The 11952-nt window shown below is 31.3% G+C and overlaps 1 protein-coding gene across 4 annotated transcripts; it reads left to right on the forward strand.

Moving 5' to 3' along the window:
- The first annotated feature begins 3154 nt into the window (after positions 1 to 3154).
- On the forward strand, positions 3155 to 11690 carry LOC111614191. 4 transcript variants are annotated; one of them, XM_023355575.1, is made up of 7 exons: positions 3155 to 3287; positions 3370 to 3386; positions 5730 to 5818; positions 5909 to 5984; positions 10479 to 10518; positions 10555 to 10592; positions 10909 to 11690. In XM_023355575.1, the coding sequence occupies exons 1-7, from the start codon at positions 3229 to 3231 to the stop codon at positions 10947 to 10949; spliced, it is 360 nt and encodes a 119-aa protein (XP_023211343.1). In that variant the 5' UTR covers positions 3155 to 3228; the 3' UTR covers positions 10950 to 11690. The 4 variants fall into 4 exon arrangements, with proteins under 4 accessions (XP_023211343.1, XP_023211341.1, XP_023211342.1 ...); XM_023355573.1 differs by having other exon boundaries at positions 5730 to 5984; positions 10909 to 11689; XM_023355574.1 differs by having other exon boundaries at positions 10479 to 10592; positions 10909 to 11689.
- Positions 11691 to 11952: the final 262 nt, after the last annotated feature.

Consider the following 11952-nt stretch of genomic DNA (forward strand, 5'->3'; position numbering starts at 1 on the left):
GATCAGCAAGCCCAAGGTAAAGCACTGCAGTTATTTCAACAGCTATCAAGATTTTACTACAAATTTTTAAAAATAATGAAATGTTTCTGACAGATACGAGATCAGTAACTAAGCATTATAACAAAATTTATTTTCGTCTAAATAACTGATTAGTGCATTTAAAAAATTCTTAGTGTGATTAAACTGTTTTCTTTTGTACTTAGGCTAAATAATAAACTCGAAACTGTACTCATTAGATTGAAAATTCTAAAGAAGAATTTCACGTTTGTTTTCCAAGATGCCGATACCACATGCACTAACATTGACTTAGCGAGGTTTGTATTGGCCTACTATATTTCAAAAAATGAAGAATTATAAATTTATTGCGTACACTAAATAAAAGACAACGGTCATGTGTTTAGAAAATAATTAGAGATATTATTTAATAAGAATTTCGATACAAATTTTTCAAATTTCACAATGATTGACTTAAAGAAAAATACAAAGATCGAAATCGAGCTTTCGTGATATTCGTGAGAAATTCGGATAACCCGTTATTATCATTGATCATGTATTGATATTATTCAATTTAATTAAATGTCAGATTTCCGTAATAGACAAAATAGATGTGGCATTATACATTGGGTGATCGGTCGGTTAACGAACAAATCGGATAATGAACACTTTCGAAAAAATATTTTTATGTTCGGACAACGAACACCTCACAGAACAAACAGAAGAAGAAGCGACGTAAAATAATGAATACCAATTGGTTTTCCTTTGTCTTCAGGCGACAATCCGGTATATACAGACCGGATAGTATTCCTCTGAACTTTGAAATTCCAGCCTTTAATTTTCCTGACAGAAACAATTCTTTTATACGAGAATTCTCGGGATGTCGGGAAGGCACTCGTTAAGTTCTGGGTCGGTTTTTATTTTCGGAAGTCAGTGTATAGTAGCAAACGTAGAGAGTGGGCAGATGACCGGGGTAATACCGGGTATATGCCGGGTTGAGTGTCGTTGTCGACGTCTCCCACGCTCCGAAAAGTTTCGGATTGTTGCCTGAAGATAAAAGAAGACCAATCGGGATTCATTATTTTACGTTGCTTCTTCTCTCCCTTGTAATTCTAGCCTTTTATTTTTCTGAGAGAAACAATTGTTTTATAGTATTCCCGAGAGTGTTGGGCGGGCACTCGTTAAATTTATTTTCGAAATGTGAGAGTGTAATAGCAAAGATAGAGAGGGGGCAGAAGATGTCTGATGTTGCTGGGCACTATGGCTTGAACAGGTCTACAGTAGGCCGCAGTTCAATCTTATCTAAGATACAGTATAATTAAGAAGACTCGAGTAGCTAAAAGAGCAACAAAAATCACATCTGAGAAATAAAGAACATTGATGAGCTCTTAGTAGAACCTGAAACGGATCTGACGACAGAAGAATGCCAAGAACTCTTAAATGAAGAACACCAAGAAACTCGGCAAGATATGTTTTCTTCTGAAAAAGAGGATTAATGCCGATATCTGCTTATTAAAAATCTTTTGAAAAAGTGGGAGAATGTCAGAACGACGGTCTTAGAATGGCATCCAAACTAGGTTAAGGTTAATAGGCTTGGGGATCTCTACAATTACAATGCTATTAATTACTTCAAAAAAATCCTGAAGAAAAGAAAAAAGCAATCGACATTAGACAGATTTTTTAACCCCCACAATTAGAAAAACATCACTAATAAAAATGCAAGACTGTGTATATATGCATTTTTATACATATATACGTGTATAAATACGTACAAATACGTGTGCCGGGCTGTGAACGGCTCACGTATTTCTAAAATCTAAGTGACTCGTACAACATGGAATTCATATAACACGTAATTATCAACAGTGTTATAGAGGGTCTGCTGTATAATGATACAATCCTTTAAATAATATAAATCGTTTAAAAAAATAAAATATCATTGCAGTATTATTTTATCATTTCAGACAATAAAATAATATTTAACAAATAAATAGAAAAATATCGGTAAATTCTTTTCTAACATTCAATTATTGATTTTTCGCTTTAAGAAAAAAAAGTTATTATTAATTTCTATAATATACAGTATTTAATTTACGACTACATTTATTTTGAGGCCATATGAAATGGATATTATTGAATATACTAAAGGTGCTTCAACCCAATGTCTTATGATTCTATTACCAAAATAGTCTTATTTTAATAACATACACTTAAAAAGCGGCATCGATTCTGTTGAAAAATTCATCCATTAAAAGAAAGTTGTTTCAGGTCCCTAGGGCTTATAAGCCCTGAAGCTTAAACTTCATTAATTTCTTAGTAGATTCGCCACTGGATACATTTCAATAATCTGAAAGTGATTTTGAAATATCGTAATTTTCTTATAAATAGAATTGTCTATAACTTTAATAATCTCAAGTATTCAATGTGCTGTTTATTTAAAAATGCTTACTATTAGAGATCGACTATTATTTCTATACTTTGATAATTGAATGCAATTATTATTTGAGGGCGACTATTAAAGAAATAAATCTTTTAACTTTATTATTACTTGAACACTCAGCACATTCACTGTTTATTTTAGTATAGTGTAAGCAGTGTCGGATCTAGGTTTTTCGGAGCCTAAAGCTTATTGAAGTCCAATGGGACCCTATTTTTTGTTAGTTTCAGAATCTTTAAACTGGTTTAAAATTCATTTTTAATAACATCAAAATCAGAGTTGAAATATATTTATTTATGAAATGGTGTTGAATAACAAACTTCACATCGTATATAAAATACATAAGAAATAAAAGAATATTATTAACAAAAATGTATAAACAAACAAAATTTTTAAATAAAATAAAATAAATTAACATTATTAATATTAACTATTTTTTACTGAACGATAGGTGAAAATGTATTAAAAATTTATGATAATAATTCAATTTTTGTGGGCCCATGACTCTTGGTGACCCCTATTAGTCCCTATGTAGATACGCCGCAGATTGTAAGAGTAACAACACTAAATAGAATGTGCAATTTTTCTCTAAAATAAGCCTATCTTCCTCTGTAAACAGCGTGCTTTCTGTTAGAGGGAGCTGAATATAATTTCGTTTATTATGCGGTTGCGCTGTTTATTAGAATAAATATGGTGTATATAAAACGCAAACACCCAAAACATTTTTATTTTATATTTTATCTTCGCTTGAGCTTCTGAATTCATCTGCTATAGCCAATAATTTTCCTACGCTTAAAATGAAAATCGGTGCTTTGTTAGTCATTTTATTTATAATATGTTTGATACAGTGTTCAGAGTAAGTATTTATATATGCAAGATAGTTTATATTATAAAAAAGTTTGTTTTAATTCAGTTAATTTTTAATTTCAAATCGGAAGATTAAGACGGAGCAAAGGTAATTTTAATATTACACTTATTTCATAGATTTATATAGTTTTCGTTGAATGCTTAATATCGTCTATAAATTCTATTCCATTAACAACTTTATTTACAACTAGATAGTCCCCCGTAAAGCATGACGTGGTACTATTGTGGTTAATAGTCTGGCCATTTGTCCCAGTCAGGCATTTTTCCCATCCCCTTTCCCTAGTTAATACATTGTTCTCATCGAACTCTTTTCACTTTTCGTATTGACCCGACAGGGACAATATAATGGATCGTGACGGTATTTATGCTTCCACCATTTTTGGTACAGTTTTCGATACGGAACTGCATCAAAAATTTCACAGCCATAAAAGGTTCGAGTTGGTTAAAAAATCAAAATGTATAAAAATATTTATAACAATGTCTGAAATGTTATTAATTTAATACACTTAAGTACTTAATGAAGACTAAACGTAACATAAAATCGCATGTAAAATAGTACAGTAGGAGCCGTTTTTTCGGTCAAAACTTAATGCTCTCCCTCTTCCCCCACTGGGGAATTTCGAAAAATCCCTTCTTAGTGTGCGTTTTCATGACGTACCCTAACTGTGTACCAAATGTCACCTCTTTAGGTTCAGCGGTTTGCTCTGGGCGATGATGAATCAGTGTCATTCAGTCAGGACAAGCAATTTTATACTGTATATAGATTTATCTTTGCCTTCTTTTCCAACGTCAAGTTCAATGTGAAAACAAACTTTCTTCCAGAACAGAGTGATGGAGCTATATCTAAGGAGCTATAGTATCTAACTGGAGCTGCTGCAACAGAGCGCTGCAGTTCCAGTTAGATAAGGAAATCCTCGTTAGTTCGAAATTCAGGGGACGAAATATTCGCGATTTCGAATTATCCGAGATTTACATATTTCTGTACAATATGCCAAATGCCATGTAACTGAAGTAATTTATTAAGCAAACAGAATGCGGTTACTTATACAGAACTCTGTTTTCGTTAGTTAATAATAGTATAAATAAACTGCAGATAAACAGGACATGTCCGATGAGATCTTCACAGGTGGCAGATAGGTTTTATAAAAAGTAAAGCTGAATTCTTCGAAATGTTGCCTAAATTATTTTTAAAGTGGCCCAAGAAGTAGTAAGTTGCTCAAGAGTAGAATCTAGAGCCTAGAGTCCTACCAATATCTCAATCTTCTACTTGTGGTTCAATCTCGCAATCTAGTAACCCAGCCATATTTTATGAAATAAGAGAATAAAGGGGTAGTGCAGGTGACACCCGAAAATCTGTTGCTTTAAAAGCAGTCATATTGACCGGATTAGAGTTGTTCTTGGTCTATTGTTCTCTGTAGCATGGAAGCGATTCGATCTAAACGAACGAGTTAATATTAATAATAATACAGTAGAGCGTCGTTTATCCGAATCAATTGGGGACTGGGGTCATTCGGATAACTTGTTTTTCGGATAACCGATTATGTACGAAAAAATAACCTTTTCCGTGTTGAAATCTTTTTCCGTTGCGTGTCGCTTCGCGTTGAATTTTCGTCGTTGTTAAGCCTAACGAGGACTATTGTAATAAATAAATAAAAAATTATTGTTTTATTTTGTAGAAACAAAATAAATATATTGAAAAATATAAAAACAATAAAAAATTATACTTCAGAAGTTAATTTAGTATCAAAAACGTAAAATATTTGAGTAGCCCAAGACATAGCCAAAGATTGCAGCGCCACAGCACTGGTGAAAATTTAATTTTGCCGACTGGAATTTTTTCGGATAACCGACTTTCGGATAAACGACGCTCTACAGTAATATAATAAAAAATAATCATAAATAATAAATATTACAATGCATTATGAAATATTGCCATCCGTTTAGAAAGAAAGGCAATAAATGAAACCATAAACAGTCGTTGGATATTATATAAAAATTGTAAATTGTTTCGCTTATGCTAAAAACGAATACAGTAATTATCTTTGGTATAACTTCAGTTTTTGAATTATTAGAGAGGTTGCGGCCGACGTTTTCAACTCGAAAACGTGTACGTCGGACGTTCAGCGCTGCCTTCCTGTGAGTATAGAAGTTTGAAAATGGTGTTTGGAATGTCGAGCATGATTCCACTGACTATCCAAACACCATTGTCGAACATCTATACTCACAGGAAGGCACTGAACGTCCGAAGTACACGTTTTCGCGTTGAAAACGTCGGCCCCAACCTCTCTATTGTAGAATTCATAGTTTATTCTATAATTTCATTGTATTTTTATGTAGTTTTGTATTGCTTATAAAGTATCTGTTTTATATATAGAGAAATATAGAATTTTGCAGATATAAAGTTTTATATTATATTATCTGGTTTTGGCAGGAAAAAATCGTCCTCGTCCACCCAAAATCACTCGTCTACCCAAAACAACTCGACCCAAAACCACTCGTCCACCCAAAGTCACTCACTCAGTAAGCCCGCATTCAATAAGAAAAGATTCTCGGCAGAACGAGATAAATATTGTTATTAATGATCCACGCCCTTATGATCCTAATGTACAGACATTTCCGGAAGCTGGTGAAATAAAAGAAGAAAGTTCGAAATTTCAGTCTACTATTGACGATAACAATGAATCAGGTAAGAAAATGTTTAATATTATTAGAATACAGTAAAGAAAGGCGAATTCACTCAAATGATTAAAATGTATAACTGAGTGAATTGGCTTAATGTTTTATGACACAAATGAATAAGATGATCGAATCAGAAATTTAATGGTTAATATGAGAATCTGGAGACAAAATAAGTTTATTTTAGTAAGAAAAATTTTCAAACTTAAATTAATATTAAAAACGACGCATTATTATAAATTTTGTAACAAAAGGGAAATCAAACTTCCTTTCTCGAATGACGATTTCCCGTGGCGAGATGTTATCGCACATCTTCGACCAACATCTGTCCGTATGTGTCAGGACAAATATCCCACTAGATGATACAAATCCTAAACTCCTATTGGAGGGGAATTTAGAATAAAAATGGAAGACTCGCAATCTCGGCGCGGACATTTCCCGAGAAGAGGGATTCCACCATAACTGCAGGTGACCCCCAGACTCCCGTCCCGCCATTCTCATGAACAACTCATCTCACTGCTGTGAAGATCCACGATCGTCTTTCCGACTTTCGTATAACCCGGATCTGGAGACATTGCATAGAGGTATTCTACTTATATTCGTTGTAAACTCTCTCTCGGTATTTAGAGATGTACAGTACAGTACATAAGTGACGTTCGATTTAGCAATAGATTATTTCTTCATGTAGCTAATTCTTATATACATAAAACTCTTGTTATTTGTTAACCTGTCGTATTCATTTGATTTTTATACGGACATCCCAGCTTACCACGGCTCTCTCCGCTAAAACGCTAAGGCCCTTAAATTCATCCACTGACGGAGTGAGCGAATCCTACCGATCCGACGACTTGAGGGTTAGACCCTCACCCGTATTCTCATTGTTAATAATAATTTATAGAATTTTCGAATGGCATGTTTAATATCGATTTAAACATAGAGTTGAATTTAATAGCGAAACTAATCTCTAAGAGCTGGACACACGAAAATTTTTTAATATGAGGTATAACGATGTTATTGGCTACCTTATATTAAAAAGTAAGATGTAAAAATGTAATGTAGCGAGGATCCACTCGATACACTTAAAACAGCAATAAGTGCAGGTGTAGGTGCAGTTGTGCAAGCGCCAACATTCTGCTTTGATTTCTCTTCTCTGCCGCTATCACGTTCGCTATCTTTTAACTGGTTGCTTCCTCTTCTGTCTTCCTAAAAGAAAATAAATAACTACTACTACTACACTTTTTCAAAAAAATTAAAAGAACTAAGAATTTAAGCTTTTGAACGGACTCTATACACTAGCAATTTCAACCTTAAAAAACCTTCTATAATTTGTACAAATTTGTTTTATTATTTGCAACTAGCTACTTTTGCTAGTTGCAAAATCAACCATTTCAAAACCATCTAATTATGCAAAACTGCTGCAAAAGTAGCTAATTACAATTTTCAATCGTTATTTAAAATTATTGGAGTGTGATATACTTGTTATTATTTCCTTAATAGTATTGTATGAATTTTCTTAAAATTTCAATAATAAAGACAACATCAAAATCACTATTATAAGAGGGCTATTTTTAAAATAAGGTCCGTTTGTGAATGAGAGTGAAAATGACGCGCGAGTGCAGCGGTATGCATGAGCATCTGCTTTCAGCATGCTTTGCGGGTGTTTAGATGCCATTTGCAGCCGTATCGCCTGTCTGTGTGCTAAACTGTAGAAGTTCATAATGTTTAAGAAAACTGAGTCACCAGCTGACTGTAAGATACGATCTGTTATTCGGTTTCAGCACGAAAGATCATGGTAACTGTTTTTTGGGACAGGAAAGGACATTGTTAGTGGATTTTATGCCAAGAGGTACAACAATCAATTCTGATGTTTATTGTGACCTTCAGAAAACTCCGTCGTGCCATACAAGACAAGCGGCCTAATGTCTTCCGGCGGCAGGAGGCAGATTTCTTTGAAGTCGGAATTAAAAAATTTTTGAGCGGTATGAGAAATGTTTGAACAAAAATGGAAATTATGTAGAAAAGTCGATAAAAGTATTTAGAATATGGGAAAAAAATACATTTTAATGATATTTACAGTATTTTTCTTCTTATTAAAAACGGACCTTATTTTAAAAATAGCCCTCGTATTAATACGAGGGCTATTTTTAAAATAAGGTCCGTTTTTAATAAGAAGAAAAATACTGTAAATATCATTAAAATGTATTTTTTTCCCATATTCTAAATACTTTTATCGACTTTTCTACATAATTTCCATTTTTGTTCAAACATTTCTCATACCGCTCAAAAATTTTTTAATTCCGACTTCAAAGAAATCTGCCTCCTGNGGCCAGACTTTGAACCGTTTGACTATCAAATAAGCCAGGGGGCAAGTGCCACACCCTGCCCAACCGTGGCTACGCCCCTGTAAGAGACCACATACTGTACTAACGAATAGTAATTGCTTACAATGTGTTAAATTTTTCGTAGCGGCAGTTAATCCGTTATCAGAGATGCTCGTATCAATCAATTAACATTATCTAGAATAATTAAACATATATATGATACTTTATGAAAAACCAGATCAAAGTATATTATTTCTTACTAAAATTAAAATTTATTTTATATAAATATTTAACAATTTTAAGAAGAACAATCAAATGATGAAGAACTTGAAAGAGCAAAAAGAAATTTTGACATTTGTAAGATAATTATTCAATTTTCAATTTGAATTATTATAAATTAATGTTTGTATTCAAAGTAAATAAAACATAAATTAATTAAATTATTTTTAATCACTAAAATGTTAAAATAATTTTTAATAAAAATTATGATAAGAAATTGATTTAATATAATAAATTAAGCTCATTAAGTATCTTTTTATTGTAGAAGTGAACTAACATGATCTGATTTAATTTATTTTAATCAATTATTTTAGTATTAAAAATAATTTGTATATTATTTTTCGTTTTTATATTATATAGAAACATTTACTGTAATAATAATGACTATATCATTATTTATTTTTTAGCTTTTTTATTATTGAAAGATAATAAACGAGGGCAGAAATAAATCGCTGCATCGATTCTGACGAAAATTATAATATATAGAAACATAATAATGACTATATCATTATTTATTTTTTAGCCTTTTTATTATTGAAAGATAATAAACGATGGCAGAAATAAATCGCTGCGTCAATTCTGACGAAAATAGCAATTCATACAGTCAAGAGAATACAAACGTGTTAATATAGAAATATATTTGAAATAAGTTTATTTATTTTCTTTTGCAAAGAAATTTTGTAAACTAATTTATTTTATATGAATAAAAGTTAGGTTTGGTACAGTACATATATTCATCTGTTTGGAAATTTGTACATGTGACGTATTCGATTGTACGAAACAACACATTCGTCTTTGCGCGCCATCAATTTTACGTGACTGTTTCTAAAATGATAAGTATTAATTTTTATAATTGAAGAATAGTAGAAGTTTCTGCAAAAACCAAAATAACAAGATTCAGGCAATACACAAAGAACATCACCAAAACTGGATTTTATATGATATTTAATCGAATACATACAAATGCATTACGACTCAACGATTCATTCTTCAGTATATTGCAGTGTTTCCCAACCTTTTTGGATTAGCGACACACTTTGAATTTAACAAATTTAACAAGCAATGTAATTTTTAAAACAAAAATGTTTAAAATTTAAAATATATTACGGTTGATTTGTAAAAATTTTGATAATAGGTTAAANAGTCTTCACATTTCCTGAAGATTTTAGGTTGCTTTAGATTGCTTTGCGACTCATCGACTCAAATGAAAGTAATATAGATACATACCTTTCGTGCTAAAAAAAGTTTCTAATATTCATTTTAGATTGTTATTGTTACGGGATTGCCGTCCAAAAATTAAATAAACGCGCGAAAAACGTTAACGGATTTATTAAAACCCTTACAACATGCAATAGAAATAAATATAGCACTTATTAATTTAAAACGACGTAATAAATCCGGTATTGCTCAAAGACGCAATGACGTTTCAAATACACCTCGCTCGTTGTATGTTCTGAACAAGCTCAAATGTGCGAACTCACTCAACTGAGTCATTCGAACTGATTGCAGCACTTACATAGGGAACAGAAGGTACTAGAACTTTTTCGCTAAATTTGAATTTTGAACATTCTATAATCTTCGAGTCTTACCACAGACCATCCAGACATTGAACCGTTTGACTATCAAATGAGCCAGGGGGCAAGTGCTACGCCCTGCCCCTCCGTGGCTACGCCCCTGTAAGAGACCACATACTGCACTAACGAATAGTAATTGCTTACAATGTGTTAAATTTTTCGTAGCGGCAGTGAATCCGTTATCAGAGATGCTCGTATCAATCAATTAACATTATGTAGAATAATTAAACATACCTTGTATATATGATACTTTATGAAAAACCAGATCAAAGTATATTATTTCTTACTAAAATTAAAATTTATTTTATGTAAATTTTTAACAATTTTAAGGAGAAGAAGAACAATCGGTTGATAAAGAACAATCTGATGATGAAGAACAACCGGATTATGAAGAACAATCGTATGATGAAGAACCTGAAAGAGCAAAAAGAAATTTTGACATTTGTAAGATAATTATTCAATTTTGAATTTGAATTAATGTCTGTATTAATTTAATGAAACATAAATTAAATTAAACCTGTAAATTATTTTTTATCACTAAAATGTTAAAATAGTTTTTAATAAAAATTATGATAAGAAATTGATTTACTATACTAAATTAAGCTTATTAAGTATCCTTTTATTGTTGAAGTAGACTAACATGATCTGATTTAATTTATTTTAATCAATTATTTTAGTATTAAAAATAATTTGTATATTATTTTTCGTTTTTATAATATATAGAAACATAATAATGACTATATCATTATTTATTTTTTAGCCTTTTTATTATTGAAAGATAATAAACGATGGCAGAAATAAATCGCTGCGTCAATTCTGACGAAAATAGCAATTCATACAGTCAAGAGAATACAAACGTGTTAATATAGAAATATATTTGAAATAAGTTTATTTATTTTCTTTTGCAAAGAAATTTTGTAAACTAATTTATTTTATATGAATAAAAGTTAGGTTTGGTACAGTACATATATTCATCTGTTTGGAAATTTGTACATGTGACGTATTCGATTGTACGAAACAACACATTCGTCTTTGCGCGCCATCAATTTTACGTGACTGTTTCTAAAATGATAAGTATTAATTTTTATAATTGAAGAATAGTAGAAGTTTCTGCAAAAACCAAAATAACAAGATTCAGGCAATACACAAAGAACATCACCAAAACTGGATTTTATATGATATTTAATCGAATACATACAAATGCATTACGACTCAACGATTCATTCTTCAGTATATTGCAGTGTTTCCCAACCTTTTTGGATTAGCGACACACTTTGAATTTAACAAATTTAACAAGCAATGTAATTTTTAAAACAAAAATGTTTAAAATTTAAAATATATTACGGTTGATTTGTAAAAATTTTGATAATAGGTTAAACTTACGAAAACAAAAACTCATAATTTTACAAATATTCTATAGAAATAAAAATACTATTTGAATAAATGCATAAAAAGGATCGGTCTTTAGACTGGTAAGCCGCAACGTTTATAGAAGCTCCAAAGAGTTTGTACGATACAAGTTGGAAAACACTGGTATACTGTATAGGATTAAAATTATTGTGTAAAATTTTTTTAGATATAAAAAAGTTTAGAATAATCATTCCGATTATGAAAACATAATTAAACCGAATAAAGAAAATTTAGGAAATTTTATATATTCAATATATTTACAATAAAGATACTCACATAGGGTACGTTCGTAAAGTCGCACGAGTTAAACGCGTTAGTAACGAATCGTTCTAAAAGTAGTAGTCTCGCTCAGTGGGCATGTTCTGCTGTGATGACGTTTCGAACGAAACTCTAA

This window comes from Centruroides sculpturatus, unplaced genomic scaffold, assembly GCF_000671375.1.
Source record: "Centruroides sculpturatus isolate CEXI.00-Female unplaced genomic scaffold, Cexi_2.0 scaffold1950, whole genome shotgun sequence".
Lineage (NCBI taxonomy): Eukaryota > Metazoa > Arthropoda > Arachnida > Scorpiones > Buthidae > Centruroides > Centruroides sculpturatus.

Coding starts and splice junctions, on each gene's coding strand:
- LOC111614191 (XM_023355572.1), top strand. CDS start 3,229: ATGAAAATCGGTGCTTTGTTAGTCATTTTATTTATAATATGTTTGATA. Junction 5,985..10,478: donor TGACGATAACAATGAATCAG/GTAAGAAAATGT, acceptor AACAATTTTAAG/GAGAAGAAGAACAATCGGTT. Junction 10,593..10,908: donor AAAAAGAAATTTTGACATTT/GTAAGATAATTA, acceptor TTTATTTTTTAG/CCTTTTTATTATTGAAAGAT.